This window comes from Malus domestica, chromosome 02 (assembly GCF_042453785.1).
Source record: "Malus domestica chromosome 02, GDT2T_hap1".
In the NCBI taxonomy this organism is placed as follows: Eukaryota; Viridiplantae; Streptophyta; class Magnoliopsida; order Rosales; family Rosaceae; genus Malus; species Malus domestica.
In genome coordinates this window covers 18,118,991-18,134,548 of record NC_091662.1, presented here as the reverse complement: position 1 = coordinate 18,134,548, position 15,558 = coordinate 18,118,991, and the positions used below count along the sequence as shown (strand labels likewise).

Sequence of the window (15,558 nt, the reverse complement as noted above, 5' to 3'; positions counted from 1 at the left end):
CTTGAGGGGCCGTGATAAGCCATGTGCTGATAAGCCATGTGCTGCTGACATGAAGCCATGTGCTGATAAGCCATGTGCTGCTGACATGATGAAATGACTATTCTAAATGAAACCCATGAAGTCCTGTCGAAGATGCTGATGAAGATGGGCAGAAGAATATTGCATGATCTCACAACTAGACAATCACTTTATTGTAGTTATTTATTGCATGCGTGTGCTATTGTTTATTGCATGCGGGTGTATGTAAAACTGTATAAAGACCATACTGCTATTGAAGCAGATAGAGGTTACTGAGCTAAAGTATATTCCTTTAATGACATGTGGTGTACCGACTCAATTAGGCCATTATTATATCATCCTGGATAACACATATTTAGACAAGGTTGAATGAAGAAAAGGAAAGGTGTACATGTTACCTGAATGCGAGTACAAGAAAGTCATTAGTTGTAATTGCAGAAAAACAGCTACTGTATTGCCATATATCTGCCATCCTCGACAAGGTTTGTAGCCGGTTATGAATTTAGTTGTGTAAGTTAATTGTTTCTCCCGCTATGTAAATATTGTTTGTTTTCTATACATGTAGGGGTTCGCAGTGCTGATGAATGGAAATTGTATTGAGGACCTGCAAAGGATGTAGTCTTTTCAAAAGAGTGAATGCCTTTGAATCACTAGTACAAGCTCTTAGTTCATACACCCAGATGGTGGGGAAGAGAATTATCATGGGTGAAGATGAAGAAATGGTTGCCTCACTCGTCGTGAGATAGAAGTTTTTTGTTGACAACATATAGAAAGAAAGCTTTGTCAAGAATTTGGATATGGGCAAAACCATTGGGAATCTGCAGGCCAAACTACTGGAAGTGGGGACTGTTTCTGATGGGCTAATGTTGGTGCAGGAAGGAGGGGGTGAAAAGCCTGGACCAGTGCGCATGGAGCCGTGGCTGGCTGTTGGTGGTGGTGGTCTTAGTGAGTGGCGCTCAGAAGTCTATGACTTGAATTGTTACCTGACATTTAACTAGTATTATGTCAAACCCACATCATACAAGTTTTTTTTTTCCATGAATGATCAAGTTTGTTTAAACGCACGTAAATGCACGGATGATGAATGTAGAGATTGAATCCTGGTCAAAACTGCTAGATGTTATCTCATTAAGTAGTGCAGTGACTAAACTTTGGTTTAACCAATTTCATTTAGCACTTCATTTAATCTAAAGCAAATTTACATGTGCTAAGATCACATTAGCCTTACTTTTATTTGAAGACACTTGATGAACCTTGTAGAAAATCTCTCTCTAATTTTTCGAGAGATATATGTGCCTTTCCTTGAATTGGTATCGTGACCATTCAAATCTTCGCCCAGAGACATTAATTCGTATGAATCTATTAATACCATGTAGAGTTTGTGATTCTATGGCTACACCTGACTGATCACCAAACACGATCAATCGATCACTTAAGACAGAAACTTGATGTTTTTAATTTCTGAGCATAATTGATCGGTGATCAAACATGGTCTAGCGATCATCACATACCAAGTCTTTCTAACTTGATTCCAAGACGAATTGAACTCAACCATCTACTTTTTAGGTTTTTCCTCAAAGATTGTCTCTTCTGAAAATCACTCAAATCCAAAATCGTATAACAGTTGGATTAAATGATAGTTATTTTAGTGTTTACGTCCATTATCTTCTCTACTTGTTTTAATGGTTTTGAATTTGTTTATTTTTTTTTGCAAGAATGGTCTATGAATAATGAAGTGAAATATAACCAATTTAGATTAGGGAGTTTTAACGAAACACTCGCAGTACGGTTTACTTTTAACGAAAAACCACATTTTTACCTTTTCCTGGTACTATTCACTACACATTTATATGTCAGTTTTCATTATAACTAAAGTTTTTTGGACTTTTCGTTAATTTTCCTTTTAGATTATCGAGTGGACATTGAGCAAGTGTGTCAAAATGTGGCCCCTGATCCTAACTATTTATGTGAGACCTTAGGAATTTATTATATAAAGGAGTTAGAATTCTTGGAAAAATATGTCTAGATTATTTATGGAAAAGGTGTTTATAAGAAGGTAGTGGATATCATTCATATAGTTAGTTAATTTTTGGCAGAGTTGATCTCTATATGGTACCTTATAAATAGATAATTCAAGTTATCATATAACACTGCAGAATAACAAGGAGAGTTCATAAAATAGAACGGTAAGGTCCAAACAAGACGATAATAACAACAAGACAAGTACGCATGCAGAATAGGAAGCAAAAAACGCCCGTGACAATTCCTCCATCCACCATATTATGTTTGGGGTTGAAGACATTCAACACTTTTTTTTCTGCTTCTAAAAATCCTGTCAACAATAGCTGCTAGACATTATTGGTATAGACAATAGACTTGTAATTATTCCTTCAGCTAGTCATCATTACTTTACTTTATAGCTAGCCATCATTACTTTACTTTATAGCTAGTCATCATTACTTTGCTTTGCTTTCATTTTCTCCTTGTTTTCCTTTTCGGTGTTTTCCTCATGTAATCATCATTTGGCTTGTCCACTTGTTAGGACTAGTTGTGTAGTTTCTATAAGAGAGGACTTCCCTCTTGTAAACAAATAACAATGAAGTTTATTACAATTTCTGAGATGGTATCAGAGCAGTCGATCATGATTGACTCTTGAACCTCAAAAACAGAAAAAAGCTTCCGCCATATCATATCTCAATCATCATATCAGTTTTATTTTTATTTCAACTTCATTGAGCTTAAGCCTATATAATGGTTAGTGATGATGAAGTATCAGACCCACTAATTCAGTCCTTCACACCAGGTGAATCAAACTTCACCACACAAGTGGTCACCATTCAAAATGATAATTCCAATTTCTCAGCAGGAATTAAACTTGATGAGAACAACTATTCTCTATGGCATCAAGTCATAGAGATGAAAATTGATGGTCGAGAAAAAATGGGCATTTTTCTGGTGATACCAAGCAGCCTGAAGTCACAGACCCACTGTATAACAAGTGGCGAGCTGAAAATTGCCAAGTCAAAAGTTGGTTATTTGATGCTATGACACCCAATCAGATGAAGCGGTTCATCCGTTACGACACAGCCATGCAGGTATGGGATGCCATTAAAAAGACTTACTCAGATGGCTCTGATGAAGCCAAAATTTATGATCTTCATAAAAGATCATTTACCATGAAGAAAAATGGAACTCCTATTGCTAACTATTATAGCAATCTCACCGAGATTTTTCAAGAACTTGATCAACTTAGTCCTACTAACATGAAGGGCCTAGATAATATCTTATCAAGGCAGCAAGAAATTGAGCGACTTCAAGTCTATATTTTTCTTGCAGGATTAGACAACAAGTTTGATCAAATTCGTGGTGTGATTTTGAGGATGGAGCCCAAACCTGGTCTTGAAAGAGCATACTCTCATGTCAAACGTGAAAGTAATCGACAAGGAACCATGTCAGAAAGTGCCACCATGCCTAAAGTTACTGTGCTCTTTACCACAAATTCTCGATCTCTACAAGGACCTCGACTTCAAAACATAAACTCTTCAACAGTTGATCGATTTTGTAATCGACCACCTATGCAGTGCACCAAATGCGGATTGAAAAATCATACTATTCAAGACTGTTATGAGATTATTGGCTATCCAGAAGGATGGGTTCACAAAGGACGAAAGAAGGAATCCAGCAGAGCATCATTCACCACCTCTGAGTCTTCTCAAGATGTTAGCTCATCTGATCAAGTCCCAAAAGCCTTGAACACCTCAGGTATATCCAATTCTACATCCGCTAATACTTGTAATAGATCGTGGATTATTGATACAGGTGCCACAGATCACATGACATCTGATGCTAACATTCTTCACTCACTAAAAACAGCCAACCAGACATTCATTACCAGTGCCAATGGTTCAATCTCTTCGGTTACCGGAGAAGGCTCTCTTTCACTAACTTCCTCACTCAATCTTGATCATGTCCTAGTTGTACCATCCCTAGATTACGATCTTTTATATGTTTCTTAAATAATCGACTCCCTTAATTGTTCTGTTTCTTTTTTGCCATTATATTGTCTTTTCCAGAATCTGCTCACCAGGGTCGTGATTGGTTGTGGTACTAGAAGGGGCAAACTATATTATTTGGACTTAACAAAAGAATGCAGCAATAGATTGGGTCAAGTGCATCATGTAAGCAGAGACGAATCAACCCGAATGAAGAAGATTTGGTTATGGCACAGGCGATTAGGACATCCATCATTTGGTTATCTTAAACTTTTATTCCCTAAACTTTTTCCCCAATTCAAAGAATCCGATTTCCATTGTGAAATTTGTATTTTGGCCAAAAGTCATCGTGTTTCCTATCCATTAAGATTAAATAAAAGTTCTGTGCCACTCATGGTCGTTCATTCTGACATTTGGGGTCCTGCCAGAATTCTTACCACTTCTGGATTTAGATGGTTTGTGACATTTATAGATTATTGTACTAGAATGACCTGGGTATTTCCAATGAAGCACAAGAGTGAAGTTCCTACCAAGTTCAATATTTTTCATCAATATGTTGCAACTCAATTTGACAAGAAAATTCTGACACTCAGGTCTGATAATGGAGGAGAATATGTCAATCATGCTCTACATAACTATTTGCAAGAGCATGGTATTGTTCATCAAACCACATGTGCCTATATACCTCAACAAAACGGTGTAGCAGAGAGGAAGAATCGACATCTCTTAGAAGTGGTTCGTGCATCTTTATACGGTGCCAACATGCATCATAAGTTTTGGGGGGAGGCACTGTGTTCTGCAACATATCTCATAAATCGAACACCATCCAGTACTCTCCAATATCAAACACCATTCCAAACACTTAACCACCTTCTCACAATTTCATCTATCCCAAACTTAGAACCACGTGTCTTTGGGTGTGTGGCTTATGTACAGGTTTATCCACATCAATGGGGGAAGTTTGATCCATGTGCCCTCCGGTGTATATTCTTGGGTTATTCTGATACAAAAAAGGGATACAAGTGTTTTCATCCTCCTACCCAAACTCTATACATCACTGCAAATGTCCAGTTTCAAGAAGGAGAAACATATTTTTCAAAGGGAGACATTGAGTATCCCCTTCAGGAGGAGAATAGTATGTTTGAAGAGGATACCCAAGACATTAGCAACATTAAAATTATTGCAGAAATTTTGGAAACTGAGATAAATGTTGATAAGTCGGCAGATGACTGTAATCAAACAATACATGCAGAAACAGAATCATCGACTCCAACGTTAGACACAGAAGTACATCCGACAACGTTAAGTCCAGATGGCTTGGGATTGCCTTATTCAACAGTACAACATGATCAATCAACCCCTGAACACAATCAACAGGTAACTGATCAATCTAATTCTATTAAGATCGTACCTGAGTCAAGGAGTCCACTAATTATCAACTTCCCTCTCAAAAATCTCGAGGGATTCCTAAACAGTTATATGATCACGATCCTAGAGCCAAGGTTAAATACCCAATTGCTAACCATGTGTCCTTCCATAGACTATCTACATCATGTGAGGCATTTGTAAATCAATTATCCACTGTATTTATTCCTTGTAGTGTAGAGGATCTATGAAAGATCCTAGGTGGACTCGTGCAATGAATGAAGAAATGGAGGCACTCTAGAAAAATTCCACTTGGGAGTTAACTAACCTACCCAAGGGGAAGAAATCAGTTGGTTGCAGATGGATATACACAGCAAAATTCAATGCAGATGACACTATTGAGCGATACAAAGCAAGATTAGTGGCAAAATGCTACACGTAGACATATGGCATTGACTATGGAGAGACTTTTGCCCCTGTAGCTAAGATAAGCACTATTCGTGTACTCTTATCCTTAGTAGTAAACCTTGACTGGCCTTTGCAACAATTCGATGTCAAAAATGTTTTCTTGCATGGAGATTTAGAAGAAGAAGTTTATATGGAGCTTCCCTCAGGATGTAAGCTGGATCCCAATCAGACCAACAACGTTTGTAAACTAAAAAAGTCGTTGTATGGTTTAAAGCAATCACCGAGAGCTTGGTTTGGGAGATTTACCAAATCGATGAAATTTTTCGGATACAAGCAAAGCAACTCGGATCATACTCTTTTCTTAAAGCATAAGAAAGGTTAAATCACTGCTCTTATTGTATATGTGGATGACATGGTAGTTACAGGAAATGATCCAGAAGAAAAGGCAGCACTGCAAAAGTATCTAGCAAGTGAATTTGAGATGAAAGATCTCGGTGCTTTAAAGTATTTCTTGGGCATTGAGGTGGCCCGCTCACAACAAGGAATATTTCTATCACAATGGAAATATGTTCTTGATATTTTGATGGAAACTGAGATGCTAGCATGCAAACCAGCAGATACCCCAATTGAGCTGAATCACAAACTTGGTGAATATCCTGATCAGATACCTACCAACAAAGAGAGATATCAACGAATTGTTGGTAAGCTAATATATCTTGCACATACTAGACCAGATATAGCATATGCAGTCAGCATGGTAAGCCAGTTTATGCATGCACCAAGTGAAACACACATGGATTGTTGTAAACCGTATCTTGAGGTATTTAAAGTCAGCTCATGGGAAATGATTAATGTTTTCAAAACATGATCATCTAGACATTAAAGGCTACACTGATACTGATTGGGCTAGTGATGTAACTAACAGATGATCAACATCAGGATACTTTGTTATTGTTGGAGGAAATCTAGTCTCTTGGCGTAGTAAGAAGCAAAAGGTTGTTGCTAGATCAAGTGCTAAAGCAGAATATCGGAGCATGGCACATGGAGTATGCGAACTGCTTTGGGTGAAGAATTTACTGAGAGATTTTGGATTTAGGCCCAAGCATGCTATGCGTCTACATTGTGACAAGATGGCTACAATTGATATTGCTCACAATCCAGTTCAACATGATCGAACCAAACATGTGGAGGTGGATAGACATTTTATTAAAGAAAAAATTGAGGCAAGACTTATTGAAGTTCCATTCGTTAAATCTGAAGATCAATTAGCAGACATGCTTACCAAAGCAGTCACAAGTTTAGTATTTCACAACTCACTAAGTTAGTTGGGCATTCATGACATCTATGCACCAACTTGAGGGGGAGTGTCAACAATAGCTACTAGACATTATTTGTATAGACAATAGACTTGTAATTATTCCTCTAGCTAGCCATCATTACTTTACTTTATAGATAGTAATTATTACTTTACTTTATAGCTAGCCATCATTACTTTACTTTATAGCTAGCCATCATTACTTTGCTTTGCTTTCCTTTTCTCCTTATTTTCCTCTTCGGTGTTTTCCTCATGTAATCATCATTTGGCTTGTCCACTTGTTAGGACTAGTTGTGTAGTTTTTGGCCCTCTATAAGAGAAGACTTCCTTCTTGTAAACAAATAACAATGCAGTTTATTACGATTTCTGAGAAATCCTCCTCGTCTTTCTTGCATTATTATTATTATTATTATTATTATTATTATATAGCATTATATCTATTGTATCAACCTTCCTCTCCTCCTGCTCTGCAGTTATGCTGCCCTTTTGATATAATAGTAAGTGTCCTCTAAATGCTAACATTAAATAAATAAGGACTGTTCTTTGAATGGCATGGAGAAGACAAACCAGAAAGCTACTTCCGGCAAGACTCAACATCTAGACTCAAATGATATCCTAGTAAGCAAAGAAGCCGTCTTCCTTGTTCTCATTTCTTATTTTTCGGCATACGGTGATGTGTATTTTTCTGCTCGTAAAGCTCCTCTTGTCTTTCTTAATTAAGCAAAGGATAGATTGAATTGAATAACTCATTAAGATTAAAATTAACAAGAAAAAAGAAAACAAAAATAAATAAAATAAACTCATAACAGAAAGAATTTAAGAAACGATGGAAGCCTAATATTATGAAGCCACCAACAACAATCATATTTACTTTTTCCAGAGCCAACTACTATCAAATTATCATGCCAATATTAAAGGTTGTTCTTTCTAATGTATAAATTAATTGGTGGTCATGCATCAACTCTTGTATATCTACATGATAATTTTATCCAACTGGTTAGGCATACAATTAAATACATGATGACCCATTAAGCGTGGAAGAATCATGTCAACCAAGCAGGGCTAGCTTGATATTGGTCATGCTCACTAGTTTATCTACTCTTCTTAATCTTAGTTCCAATAAACCTAATTGATTGGTCATCCTCTTAGATTTATTTAAATATCTAGATGCAAAATTCCTAAGGGTAATCAAGCATTAGAAATCCGAACCTAGAATAAAACAAGCACAAAGATTAAGAATATAACATGACACATAATTGAATAATAATTAACAAAATACTTCGCAAATATTCATATCATGACTTCATCATAAACCTTAGAAAATAACTTAGTTACATATAAAAATAAAAATAAAAGAAGGATACAACCCTGAATCCATGGCAAGGCACGCCCCTAAGCTCTTCTTCGCAAATTGCGTAGATGGTGAATGCTAGTATGGTGTGGCAGTGATATGGGCGGCAGCGGGGGGAAAGAACCCTTCTAAGCTTGGGAAACATGTCATATGTCTTGCACGCTAGTTTTGGGGTCGATTTATTTTCTGAAAAAATTCTGTAAAATATGAGAAACATAGCTTTATGTCTTATCTTTCCAAGCATACATCACACACCGCCAAGAAAAACCGGGCAAGGCTCCATTCATTGTTAGAGAAATTAGAATACAAAGACAAATTATCAATGTTGATTACTTGATGTAGCGGATAGCTTGTTCAAGTGTCTTGTCAACGGTTTCATACAAAGAATAAAAATGTGTGGAGAGAAAGAGCAAAAACTTATAAATTTTTCAAAGAGTAAACTGTAGCAATGATTCCTTAACTTAACTCAATTGGAGCAATGATCCCTCAACTAAAAATCCATTACCATTGGTCACTAAACTCATCAAAATGTGCAGCTATAGTCCCTCAACTAAAAATTCATTACCATTAGTCCCTCAACTTTAATCCAACTGGAGAAATGGTCCCTCAACTTGAACCCAATTGGAGCAATGATCCCTCAACTTTAACTCAATTGTAGCAATGGTCCTTCCAACATAACTCATTTTGACAAAATTCTAACGAAGTTGACAAAAATGATCATAGCTACATGTTTTGATAAGTTGAGGGACCCCAATTGTAGCAATGATCCTTCCAACATAACTTATTTTGACAAATTGACGAAGTTGACGAAAATGACCATAGCTACATATTTTGATGAGTTGAGAGACCAATGGTAATGGATTTTTAGTTGAGGACCATTGCTCCAATTTGATTAAAGTTCAGGGACCATTGATATAATTTACTCTTTTTCAAAAGAGGCAAAAGTCTTTATGCTCATTTTAGGGGCAATTTCCAAAGTTTCCCACCCAAATCATGCTATAAAGATTCCCTTAACCAACTTATAAAAATATGAGGGTTAATCTCAATTTACTACCCTGAAGTTTCTTGGTTTTCAACATTTCATATCAAGTTTTTTTCGTCCAAGTCTGGTACCAAAAGTCATAATTCTGGGATACTTTTGTACATCCGTTAAGTTTTCTGTTAAAATGGCCGTTAATCTGTGACATGACTCTTACGTGACCAGTGACAGGGTGCCATGTGTCAATCTGGCCCCACATGAACATTAAAAATTAAAAAATTAAAAAAAAACAATTTGGCCCCACATGAGACCCCCAAGGTTCGAATCCTGGATATGACACTGGTCACATAAGTATATTTCTTCAGTAACCAATTCATTGATCTGGAGATAATTTAAGCAAATAAGCATAAAGAATAATCACGAAAATGGCTATCACAAATGGTTACCACAAACAGCACCGGTACAGATTTGTTAAAAAACATAGACGCAACCAACCTGTATACAAGGACACACGCTATATCATCGCTAACAAGTTAGACTATGCTTATAAGTGAGGCCACAAATTCAGTAGCATTGGTCCCATCTTGTAAGTTGCTTTCTTAATTTGGTTGAATGAAAATTAGATTTAGTACTGTCCCATACGCAATATGGCCCCCCAATTTCATAAAATATTGTGTGCCAAACAAACGCTTGTATGCCATTTTGTGTGTGTATTGTTTGTTTGTCACCGAGATCGTATGAAAACAGCCGGGATTCAATATATCCGTGCTCGACAAACGCAATAGAAGGTGTACGAATATGCATGCAATTATTTGGATATGAGTTCGTTTTTACAAACTTAATGCCTTCATATCATTTTCAACACTTTATGCCAAGGGAGAATGTGTGTCACGTTATCACGAAACCATGTGCGATCTAGCTTTTGTGAAAGGATGTGATTTGTAAATTGACTAATTAGATTAATTAATCATTGGGATTTTTATACATCCAGAAGGATCATGGCATCTAGTAGAGGTAATATTTCTTAGTTGCTTGAGTTATAAGCCTGTTGCACATTTTATATGCTTTGGATAACAATATGATGTATTTTTTTTCTTGGGCGATAGTTACCACTACTTAACCTTGATTATATATGAACAAAATGCTAACATTTACTCTGTAACTCAAAAGACATCACTTTACTCTCTGAAACTCAAAATTTGTTCTACTTTGACTTGTGGACTCTCTTTTCTCCATGAAACTTATAGGTCACCTCCTAAAATATATGTGGACCTTGGAATAAATTTGATTATAAATCTCCATTATGTGTAAACATTCAACAATAAGAGAATATTAAGTTTAAAAGAAATTGAAGAGATGACAAAAATAAAAAAGATTAATTAGTATGGCGCCCCAAAATCAAACTCACACAAGAAATTAAAAGATCTAAGGCAATGTGGAGCAAATTTTGAGTTTTATAAAGACGACTTTCAAGTTTCCGAGGGCAAATTGGGATCAAAATTGAGTCTCATGGGGCAAAGTGAAGTGAACTTTGAGTTTCAGGAAATAAAGTGTCGACTTTTGAGTTACAGAGAGCAAAGTGAGATTAAAATCGATTTCTAGGGTGCGTAGATAAAAATATTGACAAACGATCGGATAATTACACTTAATTCATTTAGACTACGGAAATGAGGTGATACAAATTTGGGTGTAGAGGAGAGTGCAATGCTCTAGCTGCCTTAACTAAAATTCAAAAGAATGTGTTTAGTTATCAACTAAAATTCAAAAGATTGAGTTTAGTTATGTTTTTTGACATATAAAGGCGTATTATTTATTTTACAAAAAAAAAAACCCTCGATAATCTTGTTCTAGCTAGGGTGGGTAACAAACAATATGGCGGAAGGCCAACTCTACACAAATTGATTTTCTTACATATGCAAGTTAAAGATGCAAGCAAGTGGATTTCAAAACCCTTTGTATTTAATCATTTCAATGGAAAAACATCTCGTAATGTATTTAACCAGAAAATAAATTATGCTTCTGCAAAAATATTTACTTGTTACGGAATCTTATATGTCACTGTATCTAGTTACCTTAAATCAATTGCAAATACAATGTATTCCCATCGCTTTTATGGTTTATTTTTCCTTGACTAATATATCCCTATTGCCAAATTAATCCAAACTATTTCCTTTGAAGCCATTCCATCAAAATCTATCCTTATATTGTTTGCAATTAATATACAGTTTTAAATGTCTACGAGACAAAAGAGGCATGAAATGCAACGCATAGATACGTATATATAATAAGATGCCAACGACCAGCACGTGAGGCCTCATGTTCCATGAGATATACACACGCATGCACTCGAACTCCCCCCTTCTACAGCGAAACCAGGACGCGGGAGTCTTCCCGATTAAGCAAATCCAACGCGGGAGTTTTCCGATTAAGCAAAATCCAACTCGCACATATGCTGCTTCTGCCACCTAAATCTAGAAGTCGACGTTAAAACGTACCGCTTCCTTCGACGACTCTTTCGCCCAAACAGTTCATCACAAAAAACAAAACAAAAAAGAGCATCTTCTTCCCCTCTTCTCGTCCTGCTCCTCCACCAAATCATCCGGTCAAAAGATTCAAAACTAAATAAAATTAATTTATAAAAAAAAAAACTCCATTTCACATCTTCACCATCTCCACCGAATGGCACCGTCAGCACCAACCAACCACCACACGATCATCAGCAAGCTGCCACCAAAACCCAACTCCAAATCCACGACTGCCGCACCCAAACAGCCGCTAGTCTGCTTCTCTTTCGCAGCCTACGCCAAGTCCGTCGTAAAACACCTCCACTCCTCACCCCACAACATCCCAATCGAGCAAGGCCTCACCGATCAAGAGCTCGCCTCCCTCGAAGCCGCCTTTGACTTCACCTTCCCACCTGACCTCCGCACCATCCTCCAGGAAGGCCTCCCCGTGGGCCCCGCCTTCCCCAACTGGCGCTCTTCCTCCCACCAACAACTCCGGATCCTCCTCAGCCTCCCATCCCGCAGCCTCCTCAGGCAAGTCTCCAACGGAACCCTCTGGTGCGAGTCGTGGGGTCCGAAGCGTTCACCGCGTCATCGTCATAGTGATGCTGACGTGGCAAACCAGCTGGTGATGAAAGCGCCCGTTCTCGTTCCGATTTACCGGAACTGTTACGTGCCTTCGAGGCCGAACGTGGCGGGGAATCCTGTTTTGTACATTGACGCGGAGAGGGTCAGGGTTCTGAGCTATGACATCACCCGGTTTTTTTGCCAAGAGTTTGGGTTCGTGCACGTGCCCGCGTGGGCCCCAAGGGCAGCGCGGAGGATCGAGTTTTGGAGCGAGGTGGTGGGGCGTGAGGAGACGCGCGGGTGGTGGAGTGGGGAAGACTTGGCGGAATGTTTGGAGGAGGTGTTTTGGAGGCTGAGGGAGGGCGGGTGGAAGGAGGAGGAGGTTAAGGAGATGATGATGATGGACGGCTGTGGTGAGAAGGTGAGAAGTGGGCCCCACATGACGGGAGATGGTTATGAGGAGGCGGGCGTGGAGTGGCGCGTGAAGGTACTGTCTATGGTTTTGTTGCGTGGGGGTTGGACCAAAGAGGATGTGATGGACTCCCTTGGTCTCGAGGGAACAGGATGAGTACTATGCTATGCGCTTCTTCTAGAAGAAAATATTGGATTCGGGTTTATAATTAGATCTATAATCCGAGTTATGTTATGAATTATTCAAATCATAATTGGATCATCCGATTTAGATTCAGTTGATATTAGATTAGATTAGATTTATATTTTAATATAGAAAGTATCTCACCAGATGTGATTGTATTTAATTAGTTAGGATGGAAATTGGTAATATTTTGATATTATTTGGAAAGTTACACATGATCGATTAAGTTGTTCGATAATGATTTCATTTTTCGGATTTTAGCTTTCAGTTTTTTTTTTTTTTTTCCTTGCTTGTTAAGAGTCTTCTTTAAACGGGACTCTTAATTCATGCCTCTATATATTAGTTAAACGATGTTGGTTAAATGGACGGGATAACTTGGTGTGCAAACAACCACATAAAGAATGTCACACGTGCCTTATTATGAATCAACTTCAAGCGCATACTTGCCACTATATAAGGGCATGCAAACATCCATGGAAAGGTAATTGTTCATTAGCCATAAAACCTAGAGCTTACATAGTTACATATTCATTTCTCCAATCAAAGTCTAACTTATGCATTAACAAGGATTTCGTTGGACTAGAATATAGAATGAAGTAACATCAGCCTGTAATGCAGCGAAAGTAATTTCTTAGTCGGCAAATGAAAGGTAATTGTTCAGTTGCGTCTTTAATTTGAAGCCACAACTTTTTTCATGTTTTGTTTCGGTATCATTGTTATTTACCATCGTAGTTAAACATACGTAACATCAACTTTCCTTGTTGGCTCAAATATGACAGTGGCTCTTGAATCTTGTCGTTGTTCTTGTTCCTTGTTTTTTTTCCTATCTGTTTTATGACAAAACAAATCTGAGTCTGCGAGTCTAAATGTTTGGTTGTTGGAGTGGAATTTCAGACCTACTTGGCGACTGATAAGCCACGCTTAATAATACAGGTTGATGCCAATATGCAGAAAAGTTAGCTGCAGATTGCTAGAACAAGATAACCACATTTAGCCGTCAAAAACTAGTTGCTAAATGAATTATTTTTTTATTGATTAATGCTACGTTATCAAATTTTTTATATAATATATTACTATCTCTCTAGTAGAGGTATAGCGCACAAACATGTGTGTGTTCTATTTATTAGAAAGAGAATACAAATGTGGTATGATTTGTATTTTGCGAGAAATTTTTTTATTTTTTTATTTTTTTTACAAGCATATATGACAGCATATACTGCCAAAATGACTAAAAACTAAGGATTTACATTTTGATAGACCCAATTTTGATATTGAGATACAAGCTATATTTTTAAGAAATGAAACCTTAGAAGACCAAATACTTGACATACCTAAATACTCAAAGAATAAAATAAATCTAAAACACTAATATCTTCCAACACTTTTGGCCCTTGGGTTAAATAGTATGTCAAACCAAAGTCGGTAGCCGTAAAATGCATTTGATAGATTTAAAATTCGAGTTGGGATTCATAACATTTGCTTACTTTTCACTAAACTAACTCGAGTTTGAACTCTCACGATCTGCCAAATAAAGTTAATTTGTATCTTAAAACGTCAAATCTATTGTCCAATACTCGAGAATGTCTCCACACTGAATATCAACTAGGTTAAATCTATATTGAAATTTCATTTATGAACCATATGTTTTCTAAATTTCATCTTTGGCTACCCAATAACTCCCGTATTTCACATTTTTTGGTTTTTTTTTTTAGAATTTAAATCCAGAAAATGCTAGTGATATTATATTTTGTAAACTACATGACGTGGCGATTGATGATTGGATTTCTTATCTAGTGATTTAAAAAAAAAAATCAACATCAATCACCACAAATTGTGGTTCATATTTATGCAATCTACAAACTATAATGGACGGCAAATTCTCTGCCGTCCCACTTCTTGTGCCCTCCCGTGCTCTCCTGTTTGTGTGGTCATGATTAAGCCACGTTAACATTTTATATTACTATTCTTTTTTGTCTTATTATCTCTATAAAAAAATAATATAAAATGTTAACGTGACTTAACAGTGATTACACAAAATAGAAAAATACGAGAATTGAGAGAGCAGGGAATCTGCTTCCAACTATAATTCTAGTAGATGGTCTCTGTAGCTTCATCCTTTAAATCCTCGTAGTCAAATTAAGGACAGAGGACTGTACTCCTCCTACCCCAAACAACGTACTCTACTTTTAAGAAGCTTGACCATTAGTAGAATCCATGTGTCGGCACTAAACAAAGTGAGGATATAAAATCAGGGGCTTAACATAGATTACTATGATCTCGAGAACAGCGGGAGGACCTCCAGTAAATATTTGACAGAAGAGAGCAAACTCCAGAGGATCTTAACAAAGAGTGTTATGATCTTCTCAAAAGGCAACAATTTGAGAATAAAGAGTGTTTTTCTACTTTCCTGCACACTCCTGTTTAATTATGTTGTTTATTTTTATTTAATTTAATCAAGGGATAC

The 15,558-nt window shown here is 37.1% G+C and overlaps 2 protein-coding genes across 2 annotated transcripts; both read left to right on the top strand.

The window, feature by feature from the left end:
• The first annotated feature begins 6,195 nt into the window (after positions 1-6,195).
• LOC139191345 (uncharacterized mitochondrial protein AtMg00810-like) lies at positions 6,196-6,701 on the top strand. The gene is made up of 2 exons (XM_070812088.1): positions 6,196-6,540; positions 6,660-6,701. The coding sequence occupies exons 1-2, from the start codon at positions 6,196-6,198 to the stop codon at positions 6,699-6,701; spliced, it is 387 nt and encodes a 128-aa protein (XP_070668189.1).
• Positions 6,702-11,734: 5,033 nt separating this feature from the next.
• On the top strand, positions 11,735-13,332 carry LOC103405414 (uncharacterized). The gene has a single exon (XM_008344416.4). It carries the CDS (start codon positions 12,108-12,110, stop codon positions 13,065-13,067), a length of 960 nt encoding a protein of 319 aa, XP_008342638.1. The 5' UTR covers positions 11,735-12,107; the 3' UTR covers positions 13,068-13,332.
• The last annotated feature ends 2,226 nt before the right edge of the window (positions 13,333-15,558 follow it).